Source organism: Nerophis ophidion, linkage group LG04 (genome assembly GCF_033978795.1).
Source record: "Nerophis ophidion isolate RoL-2023_Sa linkage group LG04, RoL_Noph_v1.0, whole genome shotgun sequence".
Taxonomy (NCBI): domain Eukaryota; kingdom Metazoa; phylum Chordata; class Actinopteri; order Syngnathiformes; family Syngnathidae; genus Nerophis; species Nerophis ophidion.
In genome coordinates this window covers 46,184,331-46,198,731 of record NC_084614.1, presented here as the reverse complement: position 1 = coordinate 46,198,731, position 14,401 = coordinate 46,184,331, and the positions used below count along the sequence as shown (strand labels likewise).

Sequence of the window (14,401 nt, the reverse complement as noted above, 5' to 3'; positions counted from 1 at the left end):
GTTTTAGAGTCTTTATTATGGCTGAAATAATCATATTTTTATTGACTTCCAAAGTTGTATTAAGGATGATAAAATAATGACTCTTACAAGGCACTGTGTTAAACTTTATTCTGATAACAACTGCATGATCACACTTTTTTCTTTAAAACTGTCTACTGCTGGCTTTGGCAGTAACTAGGAATGGGTACATTTTACATTTCAAACCAGTTTCCAGTACCAGTACTCAACCATTGCAATTTTTGGTACTTTTGTGTGAATTTGTATGTTCATTAATGTAAGTTGTTTAATACTAAAATTACTCTTTTTAATGTAGCATTTAACAGTAAGGTGATGATAAGTTATGTTGTACTGTTGTTTTATCTTGTTTTCTTACTCTTCTGAGTCTCATTTGCAAGTATATGGTTGACTTAGCATACAGTTGCAATTCCAAGATGTTATATGGCAGTAGTGCATAAACTATGTTGGCTTATCCAGGAAGTAGTCTTTGCCATTAAGTTGCATGTACATGTCTTGTTATTGTTGAGTCCTACAAAGTCAAGGCTCAAACTAATTATGTTTTTTTTTACATCATTTATTTGGTCGAAATTCATTTCCATGTACAATTTTTCTTACATACGAACCTAATTTAAGAACCAGTTCAGTTCGTAAATTGAGGTACCACTGTACAGCGTAACGTCGTTTCTGAGAAAGTTTCTTGGCTGGTTTGGGGAACTTATAAAATGAGACTTTGACTTTTAGCGGCACTTTTTCACAACAAGTGGACCCAAAGGAAGTGGGGCTTATCTACAGTATTTGTAGTCCATAGACTCAGGAACAGAGCAAGGCAAGGCAAGGCAAGTTTATTTAGAAAGCACAATTCGTACAAAACGCAATTCAAAGTGCTGTACAGAAAATTACAAGAAGGCAAAACTGAAAATGAAACAAGTAAAAGTCAACATAATTCAAATGAAAAACAAATTAAAATCATAATACTATTATTTTTTCAATTACAGTACACTCAAAATGTGTTGAGAACAGACTCTCAGTTGTAATATGCACAATTAAATACAATTGTTTTCAGCCTGGATTTGAACATTGCCAACACTGCCTGTCTCACATTTTCAAGAATACCATTCCAGATTGTGAAACTGAAACGCAGCCTCACCATGTTTGGTCCTGATTCTGGACACCAGCATGAGACCAATCCCCAAAATGGTTCATATGTCTGTAACATGTCAGAGATTAACTTTGGCAAAATAATTTCACACCAGCGAAGCAATATACCCAAAGGTCCAGAAGTACCCCAAAAAGGTTCATATTACCTCTAAAGATCCCCAAGTTCCCCAAAATTGACTCAATCATCCAAAAGGTTGAACATTTACCCAAAAAATCTGAAGCTCCATGGGTTCATTTGGGACTTTTTTGGGCACCTCATTTACCACTGGAACTATTTGGGTTCATTTAAGACAGACCTGGGCAAATACATTCCCAAATATTTTTTTTAGATCTTTAAGATGGAAAGTGTCGCTGCCATTATGATGTGTAGTGAGGTTTTCAAATTACCCTAAGTTTTGAACAATACAACATATTTCAATGATTGGAATCTGCGATTTTCCATGATATTTAGTGACTAGTCTTGTCCTGATACCAATACTATTTTGATACTTTTTGGTACTTTTCCATACTTTTCTAAATAAAGCAGACCAGAAAAAATTGCATTATTGGCTTTATTTTAACAAAAATCTTAGGATGTGGAGGACCGGTACTTTTCAGAGGCGGTCTGGTACCGAATATGATTCATTAGTATCGCTTTACTATACTAATACCCGTATACCGTACAACCCTACTACTTACTATAGTAATCTACGTCACAGCAGGTCAGACGAGGCACCAAGCAGTGTGGGTGGGGAGCGTTTCCACAGAGCTTTTCCAGAACGGCCAGCCTGAAATGTGTGTCTCAGGGACGGACGTGGAAGGAGATTTTTACAAGAAAGTTCTAAAGCTTAGTGATACAGTCTTATATATTAGACTGTAGATGTTGTTTGTTTTTTTACCCTTCACGTTCATATTTTGCTGTGTTTGCTGCATTTTTTTTGCATTTGGCTTGATTGTAAAATGTGTAGATTGAAAGCGGGTGTGACGTTCATATGTTCTCAATATTCAGGGTTTTATATTTCATAGAAAAAATGCAATTCCATTCCGTTTTTAAGGCAGTCTGTGAAAACATTTTTAGCATTCAATCAGACTTTATTGTGAGGTTTTGCATTAGTTTTCCTACAGATTGATATACCAGCCCCCAGACACATTTTTCCTCTCTATATTTGGCCCCCGAGTCAAAATAATTGCCCAAGCCTGATTTAAGACCTTCTTAGACCGCATAAATGGCTAAAAGTCAGAACTCATAGATATTTACAATAAACAATCTATGGTTAGGATTGGCAAAAAACAAACAACAAAGTGCCTTATACAACCCTATGGTGGGCAGGGAACCGAAACTGCCTTTCAAAAAAGTCAGATGACATGTCCCACCTACCTTGCCCACCAAATTACGTCCCTGGTTGTGACCATTTAAAAAAGTAGTGACATTTGGAGCCTTTCAGGGCGGGACTTATAAAATCAAATGTGAGTAATATGAAAGCACAAAAAAAGAAAAAATCTTGTTTAAGGCCACAAAAAGCTGAGAGCCAGTGTTCTGTTGAATCGAGCTGCTTTGACAAAAACAGCTATCTGTAGCTATTCCTGTTTAAATAACGGTGAGGAAAAGGAAAATGTAGGTTATTATTATTTGCCTCAATATACTTTTTCTCATTCTGAAAGTGTCTACATGCTGGTCAGAAAACACAATGAAAGAAATATAATTTCAAAGAATCACTTGCTTGTAGCGCGAGTGACACAGTCTACACACGGTAAGTCTGCACAAAGTCTACATAAACTAGTTTTGCGAGGGACAAGCGGTAGAAAAATGGATGGATTTTTTTTAAAGGAAAACTTAAGCTTTGATGCGCATGGGTGCACATGCTCAGTAGCGTTGGGAAGCTCTTTTTGACGAAGCAGCCCGATTCGTCAGAACACCGGCACTGCTGTAAATCAAAGACATACCAATGCGTGAAGAAGTTCAATCGCAATCCATCCAGTCGTTGTTTTTCAGAATACGAACTGCTCTCCTTTTCACATAAGAGTACTGTGTCTGCCTGGGTCCATAGGAAAAGTACAGGTACCCTGCAAAATAAAGTAGTACTTGCAGAAAGCAAAATGTAGCAGAAGGTTTCATCGTTCATCAACAACCAACCTCTGTTCTCAAAGACAGCATCCACTCTGTAGCCAATCCCCGGAATCTCTGTGCGAATAAGTTTTGGGTTCCTACGATCCATTCGTCCTCTCCGTTCACTGTAACTGTAATACATCCAACATGTTTAAGTAGTACCTCTTTCAACTGACTTGTTTTGTACAGGTGTTACACATTTGTTAAATGGGCCCTCTAAAGCAAAACCGACGTGTCTTACTTACCTATTGGTAACAGTTTTTGTGTATTTGGGATCTGCATAAGTCCCGAAAATTTGAAATCAAACCGGGAAAGCATTGCGGAGATATTTATACTTCCTCCAAATGATTCGTTCCCATAAGTGACGTCAGCGCATTACCCATACATGGCATACATTTACCCAAGTGTCAGGAATTTAAATGATTCCCCTTACTCCGGACGTGGGGCAGTCAAGGATTCTGTCATTAAAAAGGTATCGCGCCCCTTTCACTCCAAGGCCTATTCAATTAACCAAACTTCCCCCAGCTGCATCATTTGGGGACGTCTCTGCGCTGCTGACTTGTCTCCACTCAAGATGATCAATTGCTGGCCCCACTATGGACTGGACTCTCACACTATTAACTAGATCCACTCGACGTCCATTGCACCGGTCGCCCCACATCAGTGGACCGTTCCAAGGTTTTTCATTGAATCCCATTGGGATGAGTTTTTTCTTGCCCTGATGTTGCATCTGAGCCGAGACAGTCGTTGGGACTTCTGCAGCCCTTTGAGACACTTGTGATTAAGGGCTGTATGAATAAACTTGGATTTATTGATTGATTGATACTAGACTTCGGCTATACATGACATCATTGATAAAATAATAGTAGTGGTAGATTATTGATATTTAGGGCATGGTGTTAAAAAACAAACTGAATCAAACCGAAAACCATGACCACAACCTGTAATAAGATCCCTGGATGTACTGTATGTACTTTGTGTCAATGTTGTCTCACCTCCAGTACTTGTTGTCCACAAAGAAAAGGGTTCTTCCCAAAAACGTTACATGGACGGCAGCATCGACCTTGGTGACTGATGAAGGAAAGCCCAAGTCGCTGAGAGGTTTAGGGAAACCTGGTAAAACGCTGTTTCTTCGGACCTGCCAGTAGCGGTTCCCTTTGTCATGGAAAGGGTGGGTTGATATCAGGTTCCCACTTTTAATTCCATACATTTGCATTCAGGTTTTTTATATGTACGTCCTTGTTGAGAAAATATACCACGTCATCATACCTTCAAATAGTACAACAATGTTGCGTCTCTTGTACTCGTACGCAGCGTCCACTTTGTTAATTCCAGGCCAGATGGAACTTATTTTCCTTGTAGTGACACCATCCCAGTTGCTGCTCCTCTTCCAAAAATAGCTGGCAAAAAAACAGAAGAAGGTGTCAAGAGCCGGGCCGGACAATGAGTTAACAGTCTCAGCTTTTAGCCCTCCGGCTAGCACTGTGTGACTCATTGAGTGGTGTTATGTGCTGATTTTCATCGTCAGAACATATTTTGTAAATGCCAGCATGTATAATTGCAAGAACACAGCTAATGGGTTATCCCCACGAATAAACAGATCTCAACTACAACTTTTTCCACCTTAAAAAGGCTGCAATAATACCTATAACTAGATCTGTCAGCGCACTGAAGCAGCCATGCTGCCTTTGTGGCGGCTATCTTAGAAAGACCCCCTTTCCCATTGAACCCAATGCAATACAATGGATTGTACAGCTACAGTATGTTGAATAATTCATAATTTACTTTATTTTGAAGCTAAAACCTGCACTTTTAATACACGTAATTTGATTTGTCCATCCACCCATCCATCCATCTTCTTCCGCTTATCCTAGGTCGGGTCGTGGGGAGCCAGCCTAAACAGGTAAGCCCAAACTTTCCTCTCCCCAGCCACTTCATCCAGCTCTTCCTGGGGAATCCCGAGGCGTTCCCAGGCCAGCCGGGAGACATAGTCTTCCCAATTGTCCTGGGTCTTCCCCATGGCTTCCTGCCGGTTGGACGTGCCCCTTACACCTCCCTAGGGAGGCGTTCGGGTGGCATCCTGAACAGATGTCAGAACCACCTCATCTGGCTCCTCTCGATGTGGAGGAGCAACTGCTTTACTTTGAGCTCCTCCTGGATGGCAGAGCTTCTCACCCTATCGCTAAGGGAGAGCCCCGCGACCCGGAGGAGGAAACTCATTTCGGCCGCTTATACCCGTGATCTTGTCCTTTTGGTCATAACCCAAAGCTCATGACCATAGGTGAGGATGGGAACGTAGATCGACCGGTAAATTGAAAGCTTTGCCTTCCGTCTCAGCTCCTTCTTCACCACAACCGATCAAAACAGCGTCCGCATTACTCAAGACGCCGCACTGATCCGCCTGTTGATCTCACGATCCACTCTTCCCTCACTCGTGAACAAGACTCCGAGGTAATTGAATTCCTCCACTTGGGGCAGGGTCTCCTCCCCAACCAGGAGATGGCACTCCACCCTTTTCCGGGCGAGAACCATGGACTCGGACTTGGTGGTGCTGATTCTCCTCCCAGTCGCTTCACAGTCGGCTGTGAACCGATCCAGTGAGAGCTGAAAATCCTGGCCAGATGAAGCCATTAGGACCACATAATCTGCAAAAACCATAGACCTAGTCCTGCAGCCACCAAACCGGATCCCCTCAATGCCTTGACTGCGCCGAGAAATTCTGTCCATAAAACTTATGAACAGAATCGGTGACAAAGGGCAGCTTTGGCGGAGTCCAATCCGCACTTGAAACGTGTCCGACTTACTGCCGGCAAAGCGGACCAAGCTCTGACACTGATCATACAGGGAGAGGACCACCACAATCAGACAGTCCGATACCCAATAATCTCAGAGCACTCCCCACAGGACTTCCCGGGGTACACGGTCGAATGCCTTTTCCAAGTCCACAAAGCACATGTAGACTGGTTGGGCAAACTCCCATGCACCCTCAAGGACCCTGCTGAGAGTACAGAGCTGGTCCACAGTTCCACGACCAGTACGAAAACCACACCGTTCACAAATTTGATTTGTCATGAAAAAAATTGGGGTTTTTGTCTACTTGCCGTGTACAACAATGGAAGACCGAAAGTGATGTCCGACAATGTACGCGATCGACCGGTAGCTTAATATTGACGTAATGGGCACCCCTGATCTATAGCAGAGGTCTTCAACAGGGTGTCCGTGACTCTTAAGGTGTCTGGAAAAGTCCTGCAAGATGGTCGGAAAAATTTTGGTGGATTAGACTTTTTTTTAAATTACATATTTCCCCGCAATTTTTACCGTAATTTTGAATGTCTTTAAATACATATTATCATTGGTCCAATACATTGTAGGGCAGTTTATAAATAACAGTGGTTTGGTTGCCCAACTCACTGTAAAAAACAAATATGTAATTTTATTCATTTTAGCATTTAAGCTAGTCAGCCATTAGTGCTCTCTTTGCCAACTAAAATTTAGGATGCCAATGGCAGCTGGCAGTTAGAGCAGTAGTTTCCAGCTAGCGGTTAATGCGTTAGTTATCAACTAGCGATTAGCGGGCCATTTGCTAGCTTGTAATTACTGCGGCAGTTGCCAGCTAGCGATTAGTGCACTAGTTGTCATTAGCAATTAGTATGCTAGGTGCCAACTGGCAATTTACGCGCCAGTTGCCAGCTAATGATTAAGGCGCTCGTTGCCAGACAGTAAATAGCGTGCTAGTTGTCAGCTTGTGATTAGCGTGCCAGTTGCCAACGAATGATTAGGGTCCTAGTTGCCAGCCAGCGATTAGTGCTGGCCATTAACGGCCCTACACTGCAATATTTGAATATCTTAGTAAAGCATTTCGCAACAGCAAGGTATCTTCAGGACTAGTTTAATTTAAAACAGAATCACAATTTTTGTGTTTTAAATTAAACTGGTAGGGCGTCCATGCTCGGTCTCTGGATCAGTTTGGGATCCCTGGCCTGGAAAATGTTGAAGACCCCTGATCTGGAGGGAATAAACATCACAACAAGGTTTCGGTATGTGGAGTAGAAAAAGGCTTCCTGAGCCCAGCGTCCCACAGCTTGGAACATCATTTCAACACACTCGCTGATACGCAGGGGAGCTCAGATACAGGATTTGAAGGAACACGGTTCAGTGTTGATGATTCAAATTTGAAGTTAACAGTCAAGTCAGATTCCTCCAAATCGAATCGTCAATTAATCGACTATTTGATAACACCCGCTATTTCACTTAGACATTGAGCTCTCTGCTAAATATGTTTGTGTGCAATATTCTTGGCTTACCCGTCTTTGAAGAAATAAAGATAATTGTTTATGGAGGTTGCAGCATCAAAAACTAAATTATTGCTGCACCTGTCCGGAACAGGTTTTGGAGAAGGTTCAGACTGTGATCCAGGTTGGGGTTCAGGATTAACTGTTGGTTGTGACGACGATCTGACTCCTGGAGAAGGAAAATGAAAGTAAACTGGGAGTGTCGATACAAAGAGTAGTATCAGTATTCTAATATTATCCCTTAAACATTTTGTGCGTTGTTTTTGGTAATGTTTACAAATTCCGAAAATAATTCCCTGGATACGGGATGACATTAAGGTTATTAAACGAAATATAAACAATATGCTTGTCAATAGTAGTTTTCCTGAATTGAATGCATACTTGCAAATTAAACTCAAGAAAATGAAGTTATAACTGCACTCACTGTTAAATGTTGCAGCTCATTGTTAAATTGAAAAGTTTATTAACACATCAACACTCACAGTAGTACTGAAAATTGGTATTGTTAAGTACTTGTATCGATTTCCAGGAATCGAGAATTGATACTGTATCTGTTTAAATGTGAAAGGCACCCATACCCAGGTAATAATGCTGAGTTTTTATCGAAAAATATTCATCGTACAATATAGTTTTGTTTAATATTTGCAGTAACGTAGAAATGCTAAACATTTGATCATGGTAGTGTATTTGCAATGACCGTAGAGTGCCTGCACTCCCTGCGTGTCATCGTCGGGTAGCACATAGCCATCTGTGTCGGTGTACTGGTAGGTGGGGTACATGAGAGATGTTGGAAGCTTGGAGTGTGACAAACCAAGCGCATGGCCAAACTCATGGGCTGCCACCAAGAAAAGGTTAGATCCTGGACAAAACGGAGATTATACTGTTAAAAACGGTGGGTACTGTATGATACCTCACAAAACTGAGTACACTGCTCATCCATCCATTCATTTTCAACCGTTTGTCCCTTATGGGGTTGCTGAAGCCTATCCCAGTAGCAGACAAACGGAAGGTGAGGTATACCGTGGACAAGTCCCAACCTCATCGCAGGGCCAACACAGATAGACAGACAACATTCACATTCACATTCACACACTCGGGCCAATTTAGTGTTGCCAATCAACCTATCCCCGGGTGCATGTCTTTGGAATTGGGAGGAACCCACGCAGTCATGGGGAGGACATGCAAACTCCACACAGAAAGATCCTGAGCCCAGGATCTTCATTTCTGCAAATAATTGATATTTGATGTTCTAATGGGACAACACTGAATAAATTACATTATGATAAAAGGTAAAGTAGTCAGTGTACACCTCGTGTAACACTGTGACTTTGATGTATCCTTGAAATAACCACCAATATCATGACGTCAACATGGAGTACATTACAGAGGCAACCTGTGAGACCTGTGTGAATTCCACACCCAAGAGGCTTAAGGCAGAGTTAGAAAATAATAGCAGCCACACAGTATTCATATTCTCACTTCGGGGTGTACTCACTTTGGTGAGGTACAGTGTGGGATTAGGTCTGACATACGGTAGTATTAGAATACTTTACGATGGCCGCACCTGATGAGGTTAGAGTCCAGAGTTCATCGTCATCAAAATGGGTGTCGCCTCCTCTGCCCTCTCCAGGGGAAAAGGCGTGTGCCAGGACACCACCCTGACCATCAAAAGGAGCAAAGTCTCCATGATCTGATTTTTTGGAAAGAGAGCTAGTTAATATTTTTCCCTATACGTTCTTAAAAGAAGAAAGACTTACTGTCAGCCTTGAACTTGATCATGATGTCGGCCGTGCCGCTAGTAATCTGCTTGAAATCCAAAGGTGTTACAGAACTGTAGACCTGCAGGGCTTTGGCAAGGGCAGCATCTACGTAACTTTCACTCAAGTCCGACGTGTAGTCTGTTATCCTGGCAAGAGTTTATAGAAAGTCCTTTCAATCTTTGCTCACTGAATTGCTGCTGAAAACTATTTCTCTACCTGTAAGTGATCACGTTCTTCTCCCACTTGGGCTGACCGTCAAAGTGGCCGTATTTGTATTTGTCCAAGTCTGTGAAACCACATCGAGGGCGAGACATCACTTCCATGGTGTTTGAGTCAAGCTGTCCTGTCACCTCCAGGCCAAAAAACTCTTGCATTATTTTCAGGGTGTCTGTGAAGGAGTCAAGTCCACTACGCCACGTCCCGGTACCATCACTGACGCCCACTTCAGAGAAATACTGAGAAAGGTAATCCTAGGAAAGGAGACAAACACACAAGATATTTAGCAATTGTGTCTTTGCACGAAAAAGGACACAACAAACAAACGAAAACAACTAATGGAGGTATTTGTCACGGCGTAATCGCATTCCGCTGAGCGCATCTCTGCCGTGGCCGCGCCCCTGCACGGCTGTCTCCAATCTACAATCAACACACTTGACGCTGATAAGAGCTCCCCTGCCTTCCAGTTCCAAAACGTAGCTACTGGTCTCGGTACAGTAAGCCCTACACGTCTCTAACTCTCCTCACCTCATCGCAGGGCCAAAAACAATACTTTTTTGAAAATAAATAAAATGAATCAATAACCCATGACCTCACAATACGAAGGGCCTGGGTTCGATCCCCGGGCTCGGGGTCTTTCTGTGTGGAGTTTGCATGTTCTCCTAGTGAATGCGTGGGTTCCCTCCGGGTACTCCTGCTTCCTGCCACCTCCAAAGACATGCACCTGGAGATAGGTTGATTGGCAACACTAAATGGTCCCTAGTGTGTGAATGTGAGTGCAAATTTTATCCGTCTATCTTTGTTGGCCCTGTGATGAGGTGATGACTTGTCCAGGTTGTACACCACCTTCCGCCCGAATGCAGCTGAGATAGGCTCCAGGACCCTTCGCGACCCGAAAGGGACAAGCGGTAGACAATGGATGGATGGAATATTATTCTGTAGAACTTAATCATGTGCATATTACACAAGAATGTAAAAATGTGTAACATGTGGTATTAATTACAAACTCGAAGCAACTTCTTCACAGATAAAGGCACATTGCCCCTAGTCATAAAAGTTCAAAGTAAGACACTTTTTACTTCAGATGAGGCTGAAAATTAGTGTAGTGACCTGCGCTGGTTAAAACAAACAGCTTTTTCCTTCATTGATGTTTGAGTGTATGTCTACCATATATGGACAATCTGCAGATATCACACTTGAACGTAGGAAGGAAGGCAAGAGTGTTTTATAAATATCTCTGCAATGCCTCCACTGTCAAGACTCAGACTTTGGCACGGTTTGTTTTCCCATGGTGCAAATTCGACTGGACTGGACAAGGCGTGAAGGTAAAGACATGATTTAATTTTAACACTAACAAAGTACAAACAAAAGGCGCGCACAGTGCGGGGACACAAACTTGGCTAAGAAAACAAAAACGTAAACACATAGCCTGAACTATGGTCAAAAACAAAAACACTTACGGTGACGAAAACTATAGCGTGGACCGAGCAAAAACAACAGATCCAACATGTGCAGAGCAAGAAATGAATAATGTCAGGAGTATATCAAGGGTGCATCAAGGGTGATGTCGCCAGGCCGACTACCTGGCAACTATGGCTTAAATAATAGTGACGTGATTATCGACAGGTGTGTGAGTCCAAACAGATCAGGTGCGTGAGTCGTGAACACATGACAGATGAAACTGATGAGTTGTCATGGAAACTAAAACAAACCAGGGTGCGCAAAAACAGGAACTAATGGAGTCAAAAATGAACAGAACATAACTAAACAGAATCCATACACGGTTTGATTTAAACATTTTTGAGACTTATTTAGATTACAAATACACATAATTGTCACACTCTGGGGCTTCACGGTGGCAAAGGGTTACTGCGTCTGCCTCACAATACGAAGGTCCTGAGTAATCTGGGGTTCAATCCCGGGCTCGGGATCTTTCTGTGTGGAGTTTGCATGTCCTCCCCGTGACTGCGTTGGTTCCCTCTGGGTACTCCGGTTTCCTCCCACTTCCTAAGACATGCACCTGGGGATAGGTTGATTGGCAACAATAAATTGGCCCTAGTGTGTGAATGTGAGTGTGAATGTTGTCTGTCTATCTGTGTTGGCCCTGCGATGAAGTGGCGACTTGTGCAGGGTGTACCCTGCCTTCCGCCCGATTGTAGCTGAGATAGGCACCAGCGCCCCCCGTGACCCCAAAGGGAAGAAGCGGTAGAAATGGATGGATGGATGGATGGATGTCACACTCTGTTCACCAAGAAGACATGTTTTAAGTGTGGTTTTATATTTTACATGGTGTGTTTTTGTGTTGTGTGATTTTATATTTTTATATAATTGTGTGCTTTTATTGTTACGCAGTTTTAACCATAGTGTGGTGTTTGTAGATTTCTTGCTTCTTAAAGTGCATGTTTAATAGGGTTGCTGTCATTCTCCCTAAACTGTTAGGTGGATTGGAGACAGCTGGGACATTTAACAATGAAGTGATGTGATTGGAGGAGGGAACTGGGAGTTGCTGTTTAAATGCCAGCAAAGGTTCTATCCCCTCCTGCTCCGGCCCGGCTGCACCGAATGATAATATAAATACATTTAATAAAGTCAAATACAATCAAAGCAAAAAGTGAAGCATCCAACACTTCTCTTTTTTAAAGTAAATTTGTACAGTCGATATGGGCATCTACATCATCAATTTTATGTATTTAAATGTACTTTCTCAACTTCCAAAATTTCAATTTGAGGGGGCAAGAAATGTATTTGTCCCCTACGTAAAGTCGGCCTGGAACACGTAATCACTAATCACCTTCAAGTGAAGCAGACAGTGCTAAGCAGACAGCACAGGAGGGGGAAACAACAATTATGTGCAAGACTGAAAGAACCGAAAAAAAAAAAAATTCCCAAAAAGCAAAACCAACAGTGACCAGGTGTAACAGGTGGTAACAGAGGGCCACATCACAGATTGTAACAGTAAATATGTATGTGGAGAGGCAGAGCCGACGAGCCGACAGCGGGACAGGGCAAATGGTTGTCCTGACCAAGATGGCGGCCAGGAGGCGGGGCATGCAGCAGAACGGCGAGGCGGGGCACACCTGGAGCGGCAGTGCAGCCATCAACGTCAGGTGCGTACACCACACACCTGCGCTCAATCGTTACATCTTCTGCTGCAGAATAAAATGGGCGAAAGAGGAGCGATCGTGGCAGAAGTAGTAGGAGACTGGACAGACGATCAGACGAGCGAGAACAACCGAGAACAACCGAGAGCCCCGGAGCGACCGAGACGAGCACAGGAAGACGGAGACTGAAAAGAAACCCGGCGCGAGCAGAGAAGGAGGAGCTGAAAGAGCGACCAACTGACCCTGCAAGCCGCTTTATTGAAAAATAAAGAGTCAAACCTGTGCGAAGCGATGTCGTTCTTGTTTGATCCATGCAACCAACAAGATGGCGGCAGGGAGCCGTTCACAATGTAATAATCCATCCATCCATCCATCCATCCATCCATCCATCCATCCATTTTCTACAGCTTGTCCCAACATAAATGTATAATCGCCTCATAATATTATTACACAATTGCCTATGCTAGTGATTCTCAAAACAGTGGCACGCTGGCTCCATCTAGCGTTACACCAAAGATTTGAGTCTTTATTTAAATAGTGTTTTATTTTTCTATATTCAAAACTAGGTTTGTCCCGATACCAATATTGTGGTGCCAGGACCAGTACTCACATGTCTTTCGATACTTTTCAAAATAAAGGGCACCACAAAAATTTCATTATTGCCTTTATTTTTTTACAGATGATCTTCTGATATATTAAACATGTTTCTTATTGCAATCGATTAACAATTTTGTCATTAAATAAGATATAAAACATACTAGACAACTTCTCTTTTAGTAGTAAGTAAGTAAACTAAAGTTCCTAATTTGTCTGCTGATGTATGCAGTAACATATTGTGTCAATTCTGATTGTATTATTTTGTCAAAATTATAAGGGAAAAGCAGTAAAAAATGGATTATCCATCTACTTGTCCATTTATTGTTAATTTCTGTTTCAACATGTTCTATCTACACTTCTGTTAAAAATGTAATAATCACGTATTCTTCGTAACAGAAAAGAAATGTAAAAGCACTGGTTGATTGGAGACTCTAAATTAGGGGTCCCTAAACTACGGATTCGGCCTGCCAGCTTCCACAATCTGTCTAAAGGTTAAAGATATAAAATAAATCAGTCCTATGCAGTCGCTCAGGCATATCATATCGTTGATGTAGATCATGGGTGTCAAACTCTGGCCTGCGGGCCAAGTTTGGCCCGCCGTGTAATTTCATTTGGCCCTTGAGGCAATAATAAATTAACATTAGAGCTGGCCCGCCGGTATTATACAGTAGCGGTGCCGCTGTATCACCGTATTCAATGCTAGTTTTCATACTTGCCAACCCCCCCGATTTTTCCAGGAGAATTCCGAATTTCAGTGCCCCCCCCCCAAAAAATCTCCCGGGGCAACCATTCTCCCAAATTTCCACTTGGACAACAATATTGGGGGCGTGCCTTAAAGGTACTGCTTTTAGCATCCTCTACAACCTGTTGTCACGTCCGCTTTTCCTCCATACAAACAGTGTGCCGGCCCAGTCACGTAATATATGCGGCTTCTACACACACACAAGTGAATGCAAGGCATACTTGGTCAACAGCCATACAGGTCACACTGAGGGTGGCTGTATAAACAACTTTAACACTGTTACACCACACTGTGAACCCACACCAAACAAGAATGACAAACACATTTCGGGAGAACATCTGCACCGTAACACAACATAAACACAACAGAACAAATACCCAGAACTCCTTGCAGCACTAACTCTTCCGGGACGCTACAATATACACCCCCGCTACCAACAAAACTCGATTTTG

General features: G+C 42.5%; 1 protein-coding gene across 1 annotated transcript in view; it reads right to left on the bottom strand.

Annotated features, from left to right (window-relative positions):
* Positions 1 to 823: 823 nt before the first annotated feature.
* LOC133550446 (uncharacterized) overlaps positions 824 to 14,401 on the bottom strand; it is a 33,263-nt gene continuing 19,685 nt past the window's right edge. Inside the window, exons 13-21 of the mRNA XM_061896428.1 lie at positions 9,510 to 9,763; positions 9,291 to 9,439; positions 9,098 to 9,223; positions 8,231 to 8,392; positions 7,546 to 7,702; positions 4,511 to 4,641; positions 4,237 to 4,396; positions 3,269 to 3,372; positions 824 to 3,198 (exon numbers count right to left, since the gene is read on the bottom strand). Of these exons, the coding sequence (XP_061752412.1) occupies positions 3,095 to 3,198; positions 3,269 to 3,372; positions 4,237 to 4,396; positions 4,511 to 4,641; positions 7,546 to 7,702; positions 8,231 to 8,392; positions 9,098 to 9,223; positions 9,291 to 9,439; positions 9,510 to 9,763 (1,347 nt within the window). The 3' untranslated portion in view covers positions 824 to 3,094. The remainder of the gene's footprint in view (positions 3,199 to 3,268; positions 3,373 to 4,236; positions 4,397 to 4,510; positions 4,642 to 7,545; positions 7,703 to 8,230; positions 8,393 to 9,097; positions 9,224 to 9,290; positions 9,440 to 9,509; positions 9,764 to 14,401) is intronic.